At 37.4% G+C, this 22,279-nt stretch overlaps 1 protein-coding gene across 1 annotated transcript in view; it reads right to left on the bottom strand.

The window, feature by feature from the left end:
• Positions 1 to 22,011, bottom strand: part of LOC135084055 (nuclear factor 1 B-type) — a 53,164-nt gene extending 31,153 nt beyond the window's left edge. The window contains exon 1 of the mRNA XM_063978797.1: positions 21,892 to 22,011. Coding sequence (XP_063834867.1) covers positions 21,892 to 21,969 — 78 coding nt within the window. The 5' untranslated portion in view covers positions 21,970 to 22,011. The remainder of the gene's footprint in view (positions 1 to 21,891) is intronic.
• Positions 22,012 to 22,279: the final 268 nt, after the last annotated feature.

Below are 22,279 nucleotides of genomic sequence, written 5' to 3'. Positions count from 1 at the left end.
GCGATGATTTTCACGTCGTAACACATTCAGTGTGCCTTTTCAGCTGTGCCCTTACACCATTTTAGCATTGTTAGACCTGGGACCAGTGTGCCTACCATGAGTTTACGTTAGGTGTGCTCGCTAGCGACTGCGTAAAAAAATGACATTTAAATGTATGACATATTGTGCAGCGCCACTAGCGGCTACTTTCAAGAAATAAAATCTTCATAGAATTTTTTGATGTATTCGCTAGCGAGCTCACCTAACGTAAACTCATGGTAGGCACACTGGTCGGTTAAGATTTTAATGTTTATAACACCTGGATTGTAACCTCAAGTGTCACATGATTGAAGATCACTGATCTCTACCACAGTAGGTGACTCCTGAAAACCTAGATGTGATGGGAGGATCTACAGCACAAACTTTCTATCAGTAGGGTATAGAATACTACGGTATCAATAAAATAACATTAAAATTAACGATTTATGATAAATCCTACAGGAACCGACGTGTTTCTAACACTTGCCTTCTGCGGCTCTCCTCGCGGGTCACGATTACTATGTAGCCAGTATGTAAGCCCAGACGGTAAAACACAATAAGTCAAATTCTCTCCTGGGTTCTGGGTTCAATTCCAAAGGAGAAAAAAACTAAAAAAATCGTTTCCAACTACTTATTCCTCCTACTAGTATAAGAAAAAGAACAGAAAACCAATTGTCTAATTTTATAAAATTTTTTTCTCTACTAATTAAGATTTCCATGAAAGTGTCCGTGAAAAGTCGTCAACGTAAATAAAATCATAACGGTGACACCTCAAGTACCTCATTCGAAAGAGTTAAAAATAATCCGCTGGATGAGTAATAGAGGCCCATGCCGACAGTTTTCATCAAGGTTTCTACTATTTACCTCATGCTAATATTTATGGAGACATGTAAAAAGTTTAGGCTAATGACGGACACCTGGGCTTGTGGTTTGGAGAAAACAATGGTTGCAGAGTTGAATCCCTTTGAGATCCACACCTAACCAATATGGCTATGTGTCGAGAGGAAAGCAATGAAAGGAAAATTTTGAAGTTTTCCTGAAACATTTCGAATTTGGGTAGTTTATGCTTTATGGTATTATGGGACTATTTTTTACCATTAGGATGCGTGTGTAAGGTTAACTAGAATGCATAAACATTTTAAGAACTTGAAATTATCTAAATAACCAAACTGCACATTAATATGTACCTGTAACATGATGATTGACAATCTACCTTCTCGTCTAAACACAAAATATTTTGGTGAAATAGGGCATCCTGTCAGCCGTCATTCATAATCATAATGAAAAATTATGTTAAGAAAACCTACGAAATAATTAATAATACATGTTGATCGTCATTCAATTTAATAGTTTGAGCAATTTATGGTAATAGTTTGAACAATTCCTTATTATTTCAGTCTTTTCATCGCCGATAAAAAGAGTAAAGTAATAAGGAATTGTTCAAACTATTACCATAAATTGCTCAAACTATTAAAACATTAATATATATTATTATATAATAAGTGTTATATCACAATATGATTTTAATTCTCTACCCTTTTATTTGGGTAAAGCTTTCTTCTTGAAAATAAACGATTGTCTTCAAATATTTTCTGTACAAATTCAAAAATGTTTTTCAAAATTAATACAATTATCTTAAGTCTAATACACCCGCGATCATTCCTTATTATGATCCATCTCATCGAATCGTATAACCACTAAAAGCTCCAGGTATCAAAAAGCTCTTTCAATCCAAAAATGCAGATTACTATTATAAACTGTCAATATGCTTTTTCAAAATTAACCCAAATCATGAAAATATTATAGAATCGTATTAAAAAGCTCCCAGGTAACAAAAAGCTCTTTCAATCTAAAATGGCGACTAAGACCGCCATGCAGCCGGAAAATAGTTGCACTCGGATATAATTTATCGGGTCTGCTCGTGACAAGCCGATCGGAGATATTATATCATATCTCTCGCGATTGTCTACTTTTCTTTATTATGTATGGACAGGTTTATGCAGGTTGCAGAGTTGGTCGGGTTATTAGAGTTGAACTCTTTTTGAGTGGGTTCTCAGAAGTATGAATGGGAAAAACACTGTGTCAAATACCTAGATTGATTTAGCAATGTGCGTCCGAATTAAAATACAAGAGTTCGATTCAGAGAAGTTAGGCTGCGTTGCACCACCTAACTTTAACGATAACCGTTGTTTTTGTATAGATTTTGACAGATTTTTGACGTTTTTTAAAGCTAAAGTAAGATGATGCAACCCAGCCTTAAACTCTTATCAGCTAAGGGCTGATTTTTTAATAGCCGGGTAACTTTTATCTGAAGAATGAAGTTTGGCATATTGACAGTTTCAGTGTGGGAAATATGTCAAAATTACAAGTTTATTCTGCAGTTAAAAGATATCTGACGATTGAAAAATCAGCCCTAAGTCTAATACCAAGGATGATGAAATATCTGAGTCTGTCCACCAACCCAGGTGTCAAACTGTTAATGCCTCCATATTCGTCTGACATGGGTCAACCGGACTGACAACATAACGACAGGCAGTTCGATTTATCAAACAAAATAATGTTAAACAATATGTTGGTTTCTTACTAGTGCGTCTCCTCTAGAATTCAATTCCAGAAGATCTTACACCCGTATTCACAAACGATGCTTGCTTATGTGAGGCAGAAAATCGAACGCTCAGCGTTGAATAGAGCTCTATGATTCGTTCGTGTGTAACCCTTGCGTCCACGCGCACTGTGAGACCTCATAGTAATGTTTGTGAATAATGGCGTTAGACACGTGTTGCAGAGTTACAAAACAAAGGGTGAGCAACAAAGCAAATCATTTATCAGATACATAATAAGGTGTACCTCAGACACCAGCAGACAGTAGCCAAAAATACGGCAAGTTGTCACGGCAACCGCCAGTGACGTCACGCCTGGACTCGCCCACCGCCAGATCGTGCCAGCTCCTGTGCCTTGACACAGCCAATGTCAATGTCACGCGTGACAGTGATGGCAGGTGTCGTGGAAAAATACTGGTATTGTTTTCCAATGTAGAGACAGGTACTTCGAGCTAAATACGAGTCTTTATGGTCTTATAGCAATGTAGAAGCACATTAAGTTAGACACTGTGTCGTATAGAGTTGTAATAGTCGCTATATTGCTACAAAAATGTAAAGTCTAATGTCAAGTCACACCCACAGTACAGTGTCACGTGACGCCCAAAGTGGTAAAAAAGACAACACAACCTTAATTCAATTTGTAACAAAGACGTGTTGCGAACTTTTTGGCTACTTTACGTGTTACTACAGGTTACGTGTCATGTAAGCTAGAAATTACTGTATTGGATTAAAAAAGAGGCTGACAAAGGTGACTGAGTTTCTTCCGCCACTTCTTCTCAGCACCAGCCCATATGTTGTCCCGAAGTGGTGGTAGGGCAAATATTTGGGACGTGTATAAGTGCCCTGGAAAGGGCCTATGTACTGAATAAACTACACTCGCGAGCAAAAGTATGGAATCACTTACATGAAGTTGTTTCCACGCGATCTTGTGTACTAACGAATTTGTGAGGAACAAAAAAAGTGGCACCATTTTAAAGATTAAACTTTTATCTTTAAATTGATACCAAATTAATTTAAATCACACCAGTATTTAAAAAGATATCGCGGCTGATGTGAAGAAGTAACGAAAAAGACATGTATGAACTGTTTGATACGTAGCGAGTTGCGGCCTATTTACCCCCTATAAAAGCACGCGTTTTCGGATTTTTGCTTTCACACGTTGATTTATACACATCTCCGCTTCTTTTGACACTTTACCTGGGATTCTACACCTTCAGAAGCAGCACAAATCGTTGCACTATTGCAAGAAGGGCTCAGCCAGCGGGCTGTCGCACGTCAGCGCCACATAAGCCAGTCCTGGGTTTCGAAAGTTTTAAGACGCTTTCGGGAGACTGGTGGCTTTATCCCGAGACCAAGTTCTGAACAGCGCCGGCGCACATCGCAGAGGGAAGACCGTTTTTTCATGTCAACCTCTCTATGAAATCGTCATTTGACTGGAATCGACGTCCAGTAAGAGCTCAAAAATGTTCGTAGGATAGCTGTTAGCGAGTAGACAGTTTGTCTAAGACATAAGCAATAGAATTTAACTCCAAAAAGGCCTGCCACAAGCTCGAAACTGACGGCAGGTCACCGATAAGTACGCTTTCAATTTGTTCGTACACATCTCGATGTTAAGTCGAGCAAGCCACCCCCCATAAGCCACTGTTTCAGCGAACCAGCACTGCACAAATCGCTCCTCAGGCCGCCTACAAACCCGACCTCTTCGACTGCTGCCCTGCAAACACAGTTTGCATTCATCGGAGAACAGAACTCGCCTCCATTACTCGCCTTCCCATCGAGATGTGTACGAGCAAATTGAAAGGGTGCTTATCGGTGACCTGCCGTCAGTTTCGAGCCTATGGCAAGCCTTTTTGGAGTCAAATTCTATTGCTTATATCTTAGACGAACTGTCCACTTGCTAACAGCTATCTTACGAACATTTCTGAGCTCTTGATGGACATCGATTCCAGTCAAATGACGATTTCATAGAGAGGTTGACATGAAAAAACGGTCTTCCCTCTGCGATGTGCACCGGCGCTGTTCAGAACTTGGTCTCGGGATAAAGCCACTAGTCTCCCGAAAGCGTCATGAAACTTTCGAAACCCAGGACTGGCTTATGTGGCGCTGACGTGCGACAGCCCGCTGGCTGAGCCTTTCTTGCAATAGTGCAACGATTTGTGCTGCTTCTGAAGGTGTAGAATCCCAGGTAAAGTGTCAAAAGAAGCGGAGATGTGTATGAATCAACGTGTGAAAGCAAAAATCTAAAAACGCGTGCTTTTATAGGGGGTAAATAGGCCGCAACTCGCGACGTATCAAACAGTTCATACATGTCTTTTTCGTTACTTCTTCACACCAGCCGGGATATCTTTTTAAATACTGGTGTGATTTAAATGAATTTGGTATCAATTTAAAGATAAAAGTTTAATCTTTAAAATGGTGCTACTTTTTTTTGTTACTAACAAAATCGTTAGTACACAAGTTCGCGTGGAAACAACTTCATGTAAGTGATTCCATAGTTTTGCTCGCGAGTGTATTTGAATTTTAAAGTTACGAACAACTATTTAACGCTGACTTTACATGTGCAAATTGTGCAATAGTAGGTATACCGGACTTTTAGTTGCAAAATAACACTTTATAGCTATGAAAGATGCTACAGTATTATAGTTTGCTTTCGTCTGTACATAAGAAAAGTCATATTTTTAAGTCTCGTAAAGCCGAGTGTTGAAAATGCCCGACAGTGCGTAATTTTTGCGCAGTCATTTCAGTTTGACAATTTAAAATGAGGTCATGTCTCCTAAGATCTTGGTGAAAACAACAAGATTAATGATTTAAAGTTAGCAAAGGAAATTCATAAACCAATGACGTCGAGAACTATTTATACTTTATCTTAATGGTCTCTCACAGAAAGTAAGCAATTATAGAAATTGGAACAATTGTATCGACAGAATCTCTTCTAGACAACCCAGCAATGTTGAAAACATTTAGGCTGAGTTGCACCAACTTATTTTAACCGTAACAATAACAATAACCGGTGCTTTTTGCATGGAGTATGTCAATTTTTGACGTTTGCAAAGTTAAAGTAAGATGGTGCAACCCAGCCTTAGACTTACTAAAAAAGCTGTTAAGTTTTTCTTGACGATTATAAAACTCAACCCTAGCTCACAATTCATCTAGAAACGTGGTCAAAACCCTCAATGTTTACTATAAAAGAACCCAACAATAAACTTTTAAACTAACAGTGTTTAGGAAAAGAAAACTACAGTATTTCAATTCGCCAGAGCCAATATCGGGTGCTTTGAAAACTTCCAAGCTCCGAACGAGCGGGCGATTGGTCAACACTTGTAAGCTTTTGTAAGCTCAAACTTCGCGGCGATAAAATCTGACGGCTGAACTTTGATATCTCCTTCCTACAGCTTGTTAATTTAGCGCTGAAATTATTTATGGGGTAACGATGTAGAGTGAAAACTGTTGGGAACATAAACATTATAAATTATTATTATTTGCGTACTAACTCTTATTGAATGGTTTTCAGTAGTCACTTAAGATCAGTAGGCAGTTTACTGAAAAGAGAACCTACACCAAGAAAGTAAATTACCTAAAATAGTCAAAAAAGTTTTGAAGTTCGTCAAAACGTACATCGGATGTTAGTAAGGCTTGACATTATGTGAAGATAGTGTAACACATACCTATGTATAAAGCGGAGTTCAAAGGTGCCATTTTAACTTAAATAAAAAAATACTTTAGTTCCTTTGAAATTTATCGATTGTGAAATACCAAACAAGACACTTCATACATTTCTAAGAAAGTATGTTTAATGAAGAACGAAGAAAAAATCCACTGTTAATCAATGGCTTTTCGCTGTTGAGATTACTAAGCGGGTGCCTTTTTTGCTCTACATTGTATCACAACGTTGCACAAGATCTTATTTTGCATTACATGTGTGGTTTGACAGTTGGTAAATGGTAGGATAGTACATCCATACTTTACTAGGCTTACAAGTTCCTATAAGCTAGAATAATGCAAACACATATCAAAAGTAATTTCTTAATCACCAAAATTGGATAACTACAAAATGCTTTCAAAGGGGACATCACAATACACCAAATCCCACCCCGCCCAGACATAGCTCATTTAACCATATTGAAGCTCAGCAAGTTAAAAACATGGAATGCGCCGCGGTACGAACTTCGCTCTAATGGGCGCCTATAAACGTTTGCCGAACTACCCGCCGTAACAGATACGCGGGGCGTCTGCCAACGGGCCTGCCAAACTAGACCCTTCAAGAGATGACCCCTCGTTTAGATTTGACTGACCTTGGTAATGGTAGCAATTGGAAGATCAAAGTGATGTTTTTTGACGTTTCAATCAGGTGATGTCCACTGCTGGACAAAGGCCCAAAGGTCTCCTCCACAGACTTCTACAATGACTGGGTAACCAACCACGTACGCTGCCCAACCCGGCACTTTTACTAGATTGTCGGTCTTCCAAGTGGGATGATGATTATGTCCAAAGGGGCTTGCAAACCATACCTAGCGACGTGAGAAAAAAAAGGTAATACTCGTACAACTTAGGTTAAGAATAGTTATCCCATGTTCAGGATGGCGCGAGATGGCTTTCCTTATACTATTATAACGAATCTTGGCATTGTTTTATTTCACTAACTTGACAAATCCTTTTACCCAGTTTACAAGAAATTTCACTGATTAATAAGTTAGCTAAAAATCACGAGTCTAAAACATAAGTTTTGTAAAGCATAAGAACCGAAGTAGGTAACTGGCATTTTTATTAAGCTTTCAAAACGTTTGGGTGCCAAGTAAGACGCAGGTGGATGAAACTTAGATCTTCCCAAGAGAAAGAATCAACCAGTAAAACATACAAAAGCAAAATATAAACCAAGCAACTGGGTTATCTTTTGGATATATCAAGAGCTCTTTGACACTGTGATAATGCATTGTCGAGAAATTTACTTAAGTGTGCAAAGTTTCAGCTCAATTGAATTCCAGAGAGTTTGGTGGGATCTTGTAGATCAAAACTCACGGAGGAAACACTGAGAAATGTAAATCTAACATTTACAGTAACAAAATATAATGTATTAATACTTAAGTAACCAGAAAAACAATTCTTAAAGTGTCACTTGCGGAACCCCTGAAAGGACAAGAGCTTTGCGAGCTTTCCGCCCAGAATAATACATAGATAAAAATTTGACAAAAAGTAACCTTTTAATATACTAAGAAAGAAGAGTAAAATTCCTATCATTTCGAATTAATTAACATTTTGTTTATTTTGGAGCTTCATAAAAAAGGAAATATTAAAACGCCAGATTTTTCTTGAATCTCGTTTTCTGGAATATATTTCTCTATATTATATTTAAAACCAAATCTCTCTTCTGAAGATATCCATCAAGAAACAAAACAGAATGCTGGATTCGTGCTCTCAATGGTTTGGGAGAGCTCAAGAATGCTGTACGGTCACGTATTTATGCTCTAAAAGAGATGGGGATTTATAGAAGCCTGTCTGTTTCGTAGGAATCCTTGACACAAAATATTGGTGTTGGCTTTACATAGCTTATGTACGTAGACAGCATATTAGGACTATACAGTTTTGTTGCTATATCACACATACAATCACTCAATAAGATGCTACAGTGTTTGGTAGTGCGAGATTCTGTAAAATTCAAACAAAAACATCGTCTCTGTCTTATCTTGTTTATAATTACTAATATCAAAGTAAAATTATTCCTTCTAAACAAATCGAAAACCAAATCGTACACTACTACTACTCTACAATTTACGATGATTGCAAAAGTATTTTTTGTATGAAAACAAAAATACTAGATATTTATGTCATAATCCTACTTCTTACATTGTTTGGGTCATAGCAACTGCTAACGTCACCCCCAATCCTAAAGTCAGAGATAGTTAGGCTCTACTACGGACCGAAACTACATATTTTTTTGCTTCATTTCGGACAATTGAATTGTGGTAAACATTCTAAAAACAAACGCACAAATTGCAAAACTTGTCTATAGTTCTATACTAATATTTAAAGAGGTAAAGCTTGTGTGTTTGTATATTTGTTAAATTGTAAGGGGTAATCTCGGGATCTACTTAACCGATTTTAAAAATGCTTTCACCAATACACAGTGTTTTTTTTGACCCGAAAAAGTGACATTCTGTTTTTATCACTAATATCCAAAGTTTAACTTATTATTAATGTTAGACTAAAACACCCAGGTGACAAATAGCTATAGATTATTTTTAAAAAAATATTTTAGAAAATTTATTTTGTACTGGGTCAAACTACAATTTTATTATTATTTAAAGAAACGTACACACTAAGCTTCTCTTTGCATTGCAGGTAGGTAGGTTGGTGTATGGCGAATATTATTGCACCTATAATTATTTAAAAGTAGTTATAGGAACGACAGTATGATTATTTTTTAAATTTAAGAAATTATTATTTTTCTCTTTTTCTTTAGGGTTCCGTGGCCAAAGGATGCTAATCGGTCCTAATTATGTGTTTAATTTGTCTTAGGTAGGTTATCAGTTAAATTACTATCAGTGCTCAAGAATACTGTTTCTTCATCATCTTTTAAGATATATGAAGACTTTTGATCATCAGGAGTGGTATTTATATTTGCATAATATTAATTATGTCCCGTTAGCATCCTTTGGCCACGGAACCCTAAAGAAAGTGGAACTACGTAAGGTCATTTTTTGTGACAATCCTAACATTTTGGAAAAAATACTTTTTCTCGAAATTGCGGCCGAGTTAGAATATAGAAAAATTATAGGTGATAGAGCTTATTTTAAGAAATGTATCTGACCTAAGCAGAGATTCTACTTCGGCTTAGAAAAAGAGAAAAATAATAATTTCTTAAATTTAAAAAATAATCATACTGTCGTTCCTATAACTACTTTTAAATAATTATAGGTGCAATAATATTCGCCATACACCAACCTACCTACCTGCAATGCAAAGAGACTCTTAGTGTGTACGTTTCTTTAAATAATAATAAAATTGTAGTTTGACCCAGTACAAAATAAATTTTCTAAAATATTTTTTTAAAAATAATCTATAGCTATTTGTCACCTGGGTGTTTTAGTCTAACATTAATAATAAGTTAAACTTTGGATATTAGTGATAAAAACAGAATGTCACTTTTTCGGGTCAAAAAAAACACTGTGCAATAGAAAGCCACATTATTGCCGAGTGTCATAGGTTATATAAAAAAATCCATGCGGGCGAAGCCGCGGGCGGAAAACTAGCATTTGATAAAATCTTTTGTCGCTTAAAATTTCCTCAATGCACCATACAAGCCAATTGCAAGAAATCGATCTCAAACAAAACCTACCAACATTCCGAAAAGCCTTCCTCCATAACGTAACATAGAACGTAACGTTCTGACTGTTCTCATTTAGCGGAGACAATAAAAATAATAAAAAGAAGATGGAAAAGCCTATAAATAAGAATAGATGGGGAGAGAGCGGGACGGCAATTTATAGAGAGAGACGGAGTAATTGCAGTGGCACTCCAGCTTCCGAGTCTGCTAGGGATTTAAGATTGTCATTGAATTTAATGTAGTCTGTATATAGAATTATAGATTTTCAGTTACAAGTAAATAGTAGGACATAGAGTGGGGGAGGCTAATGGGGTTTCATTTTGGAAGTAACAATACGTAGACTGCGTCTCTATATTTTCTGATACACTGTACTGCGGATAGTTTTTCGGCCTAACAACCCTTACTGCGGTTAAATTTGATATATTTCGATTTGGAGTCTTTAGATAGAGCAATGTTGTCTAAGATTCGAAAAAATAAGTATAATTTAACATAGTTTTCCATACCAAATAAACTCGGTAAAGTTTTAGTAGTGTTACGCAGTCTACACACCAAACCCGCTAAACCGGCGACATGAGTCGCCGACATGATTCTTTTGTAAAAAGCCGCCGACACCAAGTCGCCGGGCTGTCGGCGCGCTTAGTGTGTAGAATCCTTAAGACACTATTAAAACATGTCATGAGGAATATCGAGTCACCATCAAAGCAAGAAGAAGCACTTACCTATCTATATCTATAAAAGCGAAAGGTGAAAAGATGTGTTGTTGGTAGATCTTTGTCAGTAAATAAATAAAGGTAACGACTCACTCACTCACTCATCACGAAATCTCAGAAACTACAAGTGCTAAGAGTCTAAAATTTTGCAAGGGGTTTGCTTTTAGAACGTAGGTGCTCACAAAGACTGGATTTTGCAAAATTCAACCCCTAAGGGGGTTATAACGGGATCCACGCGTACGAAGTCCGCTAGTAGTCTATATCAAATACCAAAGGGTAGACGACAAGAACTCAACTCAAGCTTTTGAATCAGATAACTTTGTGACGAAGAAAATTATGCTATGAATCCGCTACTAAACAACCTTGATCATTGGTAACAAATTATAAATAGTTAAGAGACCGGAAGTGATGAAAATTCAGTCACAATTGATTTTGTAAACAAAAACTAGTATTTCGCTGCTTTGAATGAAGTAATTTCTAATATTAAATTTCGATTACTGCAAACACTTTTCCTACTTTGCAAAATGTTTTTATAAGAATCGATCCAGCCGTTTCGGAGGAGTTTTGTTACAAAAACACTGTGACACGAGAATTTTAATATTAGATAAAGATAGCTCATGTACACAACCTACGAGTGTGAGTAATGACGCGTCCGTGCAAATGGAAATATCTATTAAAGTAGTATATTTACAGCCGAAAACGTATTTAAAAATCCTCAACAGTCGAAAATTAACTGCAGTACGCACAATATTTCAAACTAATAGTCGTGTAAATAGCACAGAATGAATGTCTGTCTGTGATCATATCTTTGAGAATTGTAATGTAAATTTTATTACCGCGATGTTGTTTCGGGGCTTAATGGAGTTTCATTAAGTCTGGCTTATGGCGTCTTGATAGCATCTACGAAGGGTTGGTCACTTGCCTTTAGTAGTGATAGCATCTAACCAAAAAGGTTTGTCAGTTTCTTTGAAACTTTCAAGGGAAGATGAATTGCAGTGAGATGTTACGGCCATATTTCTGTATAAAGTCTATAAAGAAAACTATCTACAACGTCTACTTCAATTATCACTTACTTGTGCATTAAAATATCGAAAAAATAACTAGTAATATTTTAATTTGACGACCGCGTATCTGTGAAATCTCTACTAGACTCAAAATCTAATCTAACGCTTTCATTATAACGGTATCCTAAAAAACCTAAAAGAAAAATCGTATAAAAATTGTTTCGAGCCGTATACTAGTAACCATTGATGTACTAAACCAATCAACTAATGGACTCGCCTTCAGCTTTGAACACGTGAAATTAAAAAGAAGAAGTAAAAAACATAGAAAAATGAAAACGTGCACACATTCTTGCTCTGGGGTAGTGCATTCGGGATACATGCACATTTACTCGTACAAATTTTAAATCTAAAATAACTAGAAATACGTACAACGATTCTGCATAAAAACGGAGTCTTATTTATCAATTTTTCAATGTCAGATCTGTGTAATAAATTACAAAAAATGGGCTTATGAAATGCGTTGTACATTTTTCTAGTCAAGATAACATTAAAATGTAAATAAAATGTACAATTGATTGCGTGAAATGATATGTAGTAAACATTTTCAGCTAAAATTGAACGTTTTCATTTATTTTTTACCCAAAACCTTTTTAACTGCCAGTTATTGTTATAAATTTTTTAATCATACGATTTCAGGCAATCAATAAGGATCTAATTACATTTAAAATACGGGGTTAAATATCAACATTAACAGTTAGTGAAAAACATTCAAACACCGATAGTGGCAAGAAAAAGTGATAGAAAGAGAAACAAACACACGGGGGAGAGAGAGAAAACATCGAGTATATTTTTTAAACACCGAAATGCGCGGCGCGTGGCCGGCCGGGTATTTTTGGACATTTTTTTACTGTCAACTTTTTTCAACGTTCCGTTCTACGATTTTCTATAGCGCTGCTTTCAATCAGCAAATTATTTTTTATTTTGGTAATTTATTTCAGTTTGTGAGCTTGTTCATTACCGAAATATAGTCTTCTTTTAGATCGTAAGGGTGCTTATTTTCCTTTGCGTTTTATAGTGCTTTATATTATTTCGTTATTTTGTAATAAGGCCAAAAAAAAGTTCTATAAACACTCACGAAAAATTCAAGAAAATGGGTTACATAAACTTATTTTTTGTAAGGATCAATCTAACAAGTGAACTGATCGTAAGGCAACCATAGTGTGAGCTTTTTACAAAAACTAGAAATTAGAATTTCCCAAAGGTTTCAGAGGAAAACTACCTACTTAGCATGTTTTAAAACACGTGAATGTACTCAGATCTGGGAAATAGTCACTATAGCATCTTCTGTGTAACTATAAAATTCACTTTCTAATAATTAAGTAAGCTTTTTTGTAAAACGAGACAATTAAAGTTTACCATCAGAATATTATAGCTTCCATAGTGTTTAATACCTCCATGCTCAGCATACTGGCTGATTCGATAAATTTTTATAAAAAAAGAAAATAAGGAAAAAAAACTGTCAATTGTTTTTACTTCTCTCGCAGCTCGCTTTTGTCTGTAACACAATACAATTTTTCTGCGTCGTATCAAATCAAATATTATCATCGTCGTTTTCTTAGACCTACTGGTCAAACGTACTCCATATTTTTTTGTGGTCATTTCGAGCACGAATAGCTCTTTGGATTCTACAGTCAATAAAAAACGCTCATCGAAAACTCTAAAATTTCCAGGTAGCACTTTTTAGCACGCCATTGTTAATTTCGTAAGTCGAAAATTCAAACTTTATTGTATTACTTTTACGTTATTTAAACGTTGACTCAAGCAAACACAGTTTTACTTGTCAATTATTTCGTAAAATCGTAATAAATAACTCGTCTTTTCAAACTCATTTTCATCGTTGAAAACTTGAACATTAGGTCGTATTGTCAATATTCATGATCAATTCAATCGTTATTGTATTACTTTTACGTTATTTAAACGTTGACTCAAGCAAACACAGTTTTACTTGTCAATTATATCGTAAAATCGTAATAAAACTCGTCATTTCACACTAATTTTCATCGTTGAAAACTTGAACATTATGTCGTATTGGCAATATTCATGATCAATTCAATCTTTATTGTTTTACTTTTACGTTATTTAAACGTTGACTCAAGCAAACACAGTTTTACTTGTCAATTATATCGTAAAATCGTAATAATAACTCGTCATTTCACACTCATTTCCATCGTTGATAACTTAACATTTTGTCGTATAGGCAATATCCAAAATGGATGATGATTCAAAGTTAACTTTACTGAATACTCGTCGGGAGTATGTATTTCGTGAGATTCAAATATTGTACGATTTATCTCAACATATTACCACAGACAGGAGCAAACTTGCGATATTTAAAAGTCGTTTCAAGCGCATAGATGCTATTCGAACTGAATTTGTCGAAATTACAGACGAAATAAACCGGTTAATTTTAACAATTAATCCAGACACACAAATTGATTACAAGAAGGTAGAATCATTTGATTTGTTGTATTATTCCGTTGTTTCGGTGGCTGACGAGGTGTTGCCGTCGTTAGTGTCAAGTTCTGCCGCGGCTGTGAGTAAGGTCAGTGACCTCGCGTCACCAAAACAATGTTCTCAGGTTCGTTTGCCAAAAATTGACCTACCAAAATTCGATGGTAATCTTGAGTTATGGCGAACATTTTATGACACATATCTTTCTTTAATTCATGAAAACGCAAACCTCAGTACTATTGAGAAATATCATTATTTGCTTTCTTGTCTCACTGGATCTGCATTGTCAATAGTTAAAAGCATACCAGTAATTGCTGATAATTATGAAATTGTCTTCAACGCATTGATTGAAAGATATGATAACAAACGAATTTTAGCTGTCAATTACTTGGAAAAAATATTTAATTTCACACCATTGAAAACAAATAGTTTCAGTGAATTGCAAAAGTTAACTAACTTGCTAGTAGAATCTGTTAATGCTTTAAAAGCAATGAAAATTTCAAATTTGGGTGAATTTATTTTATTCTATCTTGCATCCAAGAAATTAGATTCTCAAACCCGTGAGCATTTTGAGAGTGAGAACTTTAAGGTTGGAAATATAGTACCTGAGTTTGAAGACTTAAAAACTTTTTTGTTAAATTACATCAAAATTTTAGAAGCCTGCGGTCGTTCTACTAAATTAAACAATTTCCAAAACTCAAATTCTAAGCAGGGCCAGGGTGCAAAACCTAAAACAAATTATAATCAAAAATCTTCTTCTTTTCCTATTGAGTCGGGATTGTGTTCAGAGACAGGGTCGAACTCATGCACAGGGCCGTATTTGACTTCTGATGATCACGGGGAGGATTGTAATTCCGAACCAGACTTGAACACAGGGGTGTATTCAGCATCAAATAAATTCCCTGACTGTTCATGTTGTGGTTATTCTCATCATTCTATTTACAAATGTCCAGTTTTTCATGGAATGTCAACCATTGATAAATTAAGTTTTATTAAAAGAAAAACCCTTTGCAGCAATTGTTTACGCCTGAACCATCAGGTAGATAATTGTTTTTCTAAATCAAATTGTTCAAAATGCAAGCAACGTCATCACACACTACTTCATGAGGATGTGACTGCTTGCCCCAGTACCTCCTTGACTGTCAAGCAGTTACCTAACACTGATACTTCAGTGAATTCAGTGAATGCTAGTGCCCATGTAACTCATGGCCAATCGCAAGTGATTTTAGGCACATGTGTTGTTCAAGCTCGTGGTCCCAGCGGTGTGATTAAGGTTCGAGCCCTTATCGATAGTGGAGCCCAAGATTGTTTCATGACTTCTTCGTGCGCTCAGCGGCTTGGCTTGCCATTGCGGCGCTGTAGAATTACAGTTGCTGGACTAGGACAAAATACTGTACACCAGGTGAAAGGTGTGACGTCATGCGTTATCCACCCCTGTTTATCTGAAGAACCTCGGTTTGAAATCTCACCAATCGTAATGGATACCATTGCAAATAAAATGCCAACAGCGCAAGTACCTTCACACGTTCGAGATTCTTTTAGACACTTGGTGTTAGCTGATAATCAGTTTGATAGACCTGCAGAAATTGATCTGTTGCTCGGAGCAGAGTTATTTAATAACATCTATGATGGCCAACGTTTGTTTTTTGGCTCTGACTTGCCAGTAGCTCTTCACAGCGTATTCGGATGGGTGATCAGTGGAAAATTGGATCTTTCTTGTCGACCACCAACTTCAACCACCTCTCTCTTCGCTTCTACACTTGCCCTAGACAATGTAGTCAAGCGTTTCTGGGAAGTTGAAGAACCTCCTATAGTAAAGATTGTTAACCCAGAAGACGTGAAGTGTGAAAATATGTTTTCTGATCTTGTAAGGCGAAACTCAGATGGTCGTTATGTGGTGCCTATAATGCTTAAGGATCCACTTGAAGAATTGGGTGATTCGCATCAAATGTCTATGTCTCGCTTGCATAATTTGGAAAAGCGACTTATTCGTCACCAACAGTTGAAAGCTGACTATGTTCAGTTCATGCAAGAGTATTCTGATTTGGGACACATGACTTTAGTGGATTCACCTTCAGGTGCGAATGGAAACATCATACCACATCATTGTGTGATTCGCCCGGAGAGCAGCAGCACAAAACTCCGTGTAGTCTTTGATGCTAGCGCGAAGACTGGAAATGGAAAATCATTAAATGACATTGTTTATACTGGACCGAAACTACAGAATGACATTGTTGATATTATCACAGCACTTCGGCTGGATGGTATAGTTTTTACAGCTGACATATCTAAGATGTACAGAAATATTGATCTGCGTCCCGAGGACAGACAATATCAACATATATTCTGGAGAGACTCACCGGAAGAGACTGTGAGTGAATTTGAATTAAACACTGTGACTTACGGTGTGAGTAGCTCACCTTATCTGGCTATTCGTACACTTCATCAGTTGGCTCAGGATCATGGTGAGCAATGGCCTCGTGCAGCAACTGCATTGCTCAAAGACACCTTTATGGATGATATCGTGGTGACAGCTCCGTCAGTGGACGTTGCCTTAGAAATAAAAGACGAGCTAATAAACTTACTCGATTGTGGAAAATTTGAGCTGCGTAAATGGAGCAGTAATTCTCTTGATTTTCTTTCACATCTTCCAGCTGATCATTGTCAAACACCTAAAGCGTTTTGTGATAAAGAAATTCAATGTACACTCAAAATTCTGGGCATTCAGTGGGACCCACTTAATGACAAGTTTACTTACACTCATTCAGAAATGAACCCGGCTTGTACCAAGCGGATTGTTCTCTCGAGTGTGGCAAGAATTTATGATCCACTCGGATGGCTAACGCCAGTGGTACTATTGGCCAAGATGTTTATACAAGAACTGTGGCGTCTACAACTAGACTGGGACGAACCAGTTTCTACTGAAATGTTACAGAAATGGCAAGATTTCGTACGAGAACTGACAAATTTATCTAGTATCAGTATACCTCGGCAAGTAGTTCACTCAACTACTGCTAGATGTGAACTAGTGGGATTCTGTGATGGATCTTCTAAGGCGTATGGATGCTGCGTATATTTACTTACGTTAGATGAGCCCAAAACCTCTCATCTGCTGATAGCCAAGTCTCGCGTTGCTCCAATTAAGCCTGTGACTATTAATCGCTTGGAATTACTAGGTGCCGCACTGCTTTCACGCGTTCTCAAGCACATGCACCAACTACTGGAAAACAGAATAAACATCGTTCAGGTTACGGCGTTTACAGATAGTAACGTTGTGTTGGCATGGTTGAATACAGCACCACACAAATTGAAAATGTTCGTTGCTCACAGAGTCGTAAAAATTACGGATGATCTCAGTGTTGATAACTGGAAGCACGTAGCAACGCATGATAACCCTGCGGATTTATGCAGCCGTGGATTTCGCTGTTCCCAGCTTGTTTCTCACCAAGTTTGGTGGCATGGTCCTGCTTGGCTTGTGACTGAGAAATCGTTGTGGCCCGTGCAAACTGATATCAGCCCTCCAGATATTGTACCCGAATTGAAACCGGCGGCTTCTCATACTTTAACTGCGTCAAAGGAAACTAATATTGATGCGATTAGCGAGCTCGTGGAAAGATCTTCATCCTTTTTACGTTCTCAGCGTGTTCTCGCATGGTGCCTTCGGTTCATCGGCAACATGAAAAAGAAAAGGGACGACCGTGAACATAACACGGATTTGACTACCACGGAACTTGAGAGCTCACTGGTTGTTCTTATTCATAATGAACAGAGACGCCATTTTTCTGAAGTCCTGGACTCTTTTGCTACCAACTCCAGTTCCAGATGTAGCAAATCGCTGCTCAAGCTCAGTCCATTCCTTGATGAAGCTGGATTACTGCGTGTGGGGGGGCGCTTGCGTAATGCGCAGCTTCAATTAACAGCGATTCACCCATTTCTGCTTCCGAAGCACTGTCATTTGTCGAAGCTAATTATTGATCACTACCACCGGGTATACTTACACTGTGGGCCGCGTGTCCTTCAGTCCTTGGTGCAAAGAAAATACTGGATTCTTGGTATTCGCAATATGATAAGATCCAGACTTGCGAAATGTGTCACATGCTTCAAGGTCAAGCCATTACCAGCACAGCCCTTGATGGGAGACCTTCCAGGCCCGAGAGTACAACCAGCTCGTTGTTTTCAAAATATTGGAATAGATTTCGCCGGACCTTTCACTGTCAAAGAAAGCACTAGACGTAACGCTCGCACTTATAAGGCTTACGTTTGCATTATGGTCTGCTTGGCAGTTAAGGCTGTTCATTTGGAGCTTGTTACTGACTTGTCGACTCCAGCTTTTATAGCAGCCCTTGATAGGTTTGTTTCACGCCGTGGACTGTGCAGGCTCATAATCAGTGACTGCGGTAGAAATTTCATAGGAGCGAAACGGTATCTTAACGAAACTCAAAGGTTTCTGTTAGAAAATCAGTCCGATCTGGATAAGGATTTCACTGAACGTGGCATTGTATGGCAACTAAATCCGCCAACGGGCAGCCATTTTGGTGGTATATTCGAGAGCGGCGTTAAGTCAATGAAATACCATCTTAAACGCGTAGTCGGCCTTCAGATTCTCACCTTCGAGGAGCTCACGACGGTTCTTACTAAGATTGAAGCCGTTCTTAATTCACGGCCGCTATGCTCGATCTCTTCAGATCCACGTGAGGTTGATATTCTGTCGCCTGGTCATTTTTTGGTCGGCGGACCGTTAGTTTCGTTACCGGAACCGAATCTTGACGACGCTTACTTACCTCCTCGCAAAAGGTGGCAATTATTACAGAAGTTAACTCAAAGATTTTGGCGCATTTGGTCGCGTGATTACTTGCATACATTGCAACAACGGAATAAGTGGTTTCAAAATAAGCCTAACGTTAAACTTGACGACATTGTTATCATAGTCGAACAAAACTTACCACCTTTGGAGTGGCGTTATGGTAGGGTAGTAGAACTACATCCTGGAGCAGATAATGTAGTGCGCGTAGTTACGCTCCGAACGGCAACGGGTATTCTTCGTAGGCCGGTTACAAAAATTTGTCCATTGCCCATTAATAGTTAAGTTTTTTCCCGCTTTGAGGTGTATAATAATAATATGTATATAGGTCTAGGGAAGTTTTGTTTTAGTTTCCTAATTAATTCATTCATTAATTTTGTTTTAATGCAAGTACTTATCCTTGCGACTTTTAATTTGTTGCTAGAGTGCAATATAATTTAATTTTCACTGTCCCTGTAAGAATGCGTGCAGTGTCTTATTATTTCTTCTTTTCCTCTGAAGAGGTTTAATTTACTTTTTTTTTGAAATCCCTAAGTGATTTCAAGTGGGGGGGTATGTTTAATACCTCCATGCTCAGCATACTGGCTGATTCGATAAATTTTTATAAAAAAAGAAAATAAGGAAAAAAAACTGTCAATTGTTTTTACTTCTCTCGCAGCTCGCTTTTGTCTGTAACACAATACAATTTTTCTGCGTCGTATCAAATCAAATATTATCATCGTCGTTTTCTTAGACCTACTGGTCAAACGTACTCCACATAGTTAGTGGGTACTAAATAAGATCTATACCAGATTGTCAAGAATCAAGAATAATTTATTATGCATTGATTATTCAGGATCTTATGTCAATATCCATTCATTGTCAAGGCTGTATTTTTTCCCTTTGCTCCGACATCTTTGATGGCGATTGCTAGCTATGGCCTGATTACGCAGCGCGCCCTCCCATATCCCTCAATGCAGAGGACTGTCATTTTTCTCTTGTCTATGCCTAAAGGGCATTGTTTGTTATCTTTGTCTATGGCATTAGCAGATGAGATATTGATTAGATATAAAGTAAATGAAAGCTCATGTAATATTTACTTGGTAAAACTATTTGTTAAAAAACACTGGTTCATTAATTAGATGAATAATCTTAAATCGTTAACATTTCTGAATAAAACAAATCATTTCTATTCTCATTTTCAAAATGCATAAGTCAATAAAGAATTTACATTGACTTAGGTTTAGTTAGTCTATAAATTGTAATGAATACATAAGTACAGTAAAATACAGTAGAAGACTGTATCATAAACAATCTCAAGAAACAAAAGTAACAATTCCAGCTACCCTACATCCCGCGTTCCGTATCAAAGGGGGAAGTCCCGAAATGCAAAACTCTTGAACAGCAAAGTTAAATGAGGTTTTCTTCTAAGCAATGGCTGTTCTGCCTCGCTGAGCAACGCTGACTGGACTGTCCGAATACTGAATTGCATTTATTTACAGCAATTCACTTTGTGCGACTTCGCTGCAATTGGTTTCTGACTTCTAAACATTTTTCAAATTCTATTTAAAAGTCAACATGGCAACAATCAATGATTGCTAGAGAAAGTAAAATTTTCTCTTAAGATTTTTTGGGAAAACAGAACGTCCGAAAACTTAGGACAAATTAGTGTAAAAATAAGTGATTGGAGTGTTTTGAATGTCGTTAAACATTATAAGTACCTACGTAACTTTACTTGGTAAAAGATTTTAAGAACTTTACAAGTTATAAATAAGATTTAAAGATGGAAATTATGGTTAATATTTGAGATTGACCTTGATATTGCATTGATCTTAAATCGAAAGGATTTCGGAGATCGGAGATGCGTTGTTTCAAATAAATACTCTCGCTGTAAATGATACCACATTTTTTCGTAACTGCAGTGCCGATTCTAAATTCAAAAACATGAATTTTCAAACATCGAACCTTTCCAATCAGCTAAAAACTGGCCAGTTCGAGAAGTACGCATCTTGAAAGAGGTCGACAAACAAACGAAAACGAAAAAGGTTGGTTGTTAAAATTTAAAAACTACTGCGGACGCTATGCTAGCAATGCCGTAGTTTCCCTGCAGTTAGCCTCACATCTTCGCCACCATATCGATTTACCATCGCAATACTAAAAATGCCTTTAACTTCATATGCTTACAGTCCAAAATTGATAATTTTACAACTGCCGTCTAAATTAACGTAGACTTTATTTTTATTGGTGATTTTGTAATGAGGTCTTTTTGAATTTCGTCAGTTGTCGTAAACAGAGTCGTTCTATCGTTGGGAAAGCTTCATGGAAAGCGTTTGTTTTAGTTAGAAAACTCGATTTTGACTTCTTATAAGAAAATTGTTATTCATGTTAACATTACTAACCAAGTTATTGACAATTTGATAAAAGACGTCGTTTTTAATATTTTTTTGATTTCATTGGTTTTATTTTTTTGGGAGTTTTGGCATATTGTTATACATTATTTTCTTATTCCTCGTGGATTATAGTCATATTTTCATCAAAACATTATCAATCACGTAATTTTATCTGATGCAATCTTACAACCAAGTTTACATATTAAAATAACACTCAAAATGCGGCATCTCCAGCCTTCGCACTGAGAACAATTCCGCGAGATTTAGCACCAGGAAGAATTTCATAACCTACGACCGGAGCCTCGCGAGAATAATACCGCTAACTCTCAGCTCTCACTATCGATCTGTTTTTGTTTTGAACACTATCCGCAACGATCTTCTCACAATTCGAATTCGAATTTCGGAATCCGTCCTATCACGTGCACATTGATTTGCTGAATCGCGCCCCGAAAATACCCGGGCGGCGTACGCTGGAGGTAAGCAACATTAGCTCACAACATCTGTTAATATGATCATTGTTAATTACATATGGGTTGTTGTTAATATATTGTAGCCACCTGTCCCGAGGACGGCGCTTGGAGATACGTTGCTACGTCGTCCACCATGCAGGCTCGCGGGAGGTCGGGTAGGAACATAATCCGCTAGAGGGCGCGCATGTCGCGTGCGGCCGGCGCGGCGCCCCGCGTCTCACTGGCGATGAGCCCCGCGCCCCCCGCGCCCCCCGGGCCCCCCGCCGCCGCGTCGCCCCGCCCCTCTAGCAGGGCTGCACGCTTTTCCGGATTTTCCAGTGCGCACTTTTCGGTTCGGTAGTGTTGAGCTCGGTTGATTGGTTTTGGTGACAATTTTTTTTAAATTAGTTTTTTTATTTATTGTTGATGGACATGTTTTGTCCTTTGGTTACTGACAACATATTGTACAGGTTGTTTTTACTTGGAATCGGCAATG

The sequence above is a fragment of the Ostrinia nubilalis genome, chromosome 25 (assembly GCF_963855985.1).
Source record: "Ostrinia nubilalis chromosome 25, ilOstNubi1.1, whole genome shotgun sequence".
Taxonomy (NCBI): domain Eukaryota; kingdom Metazoa; phylum Arthropoda; class Insecta; order Lepidoptera; family Crambidae; genus Ostrinia; species Ostrinia nubilalis.
The sequence above is the reverse complement of the archived record's forward strand: the minus strand, read 5'-3'. Positions and strand labels throughout refer to the sequence as shown.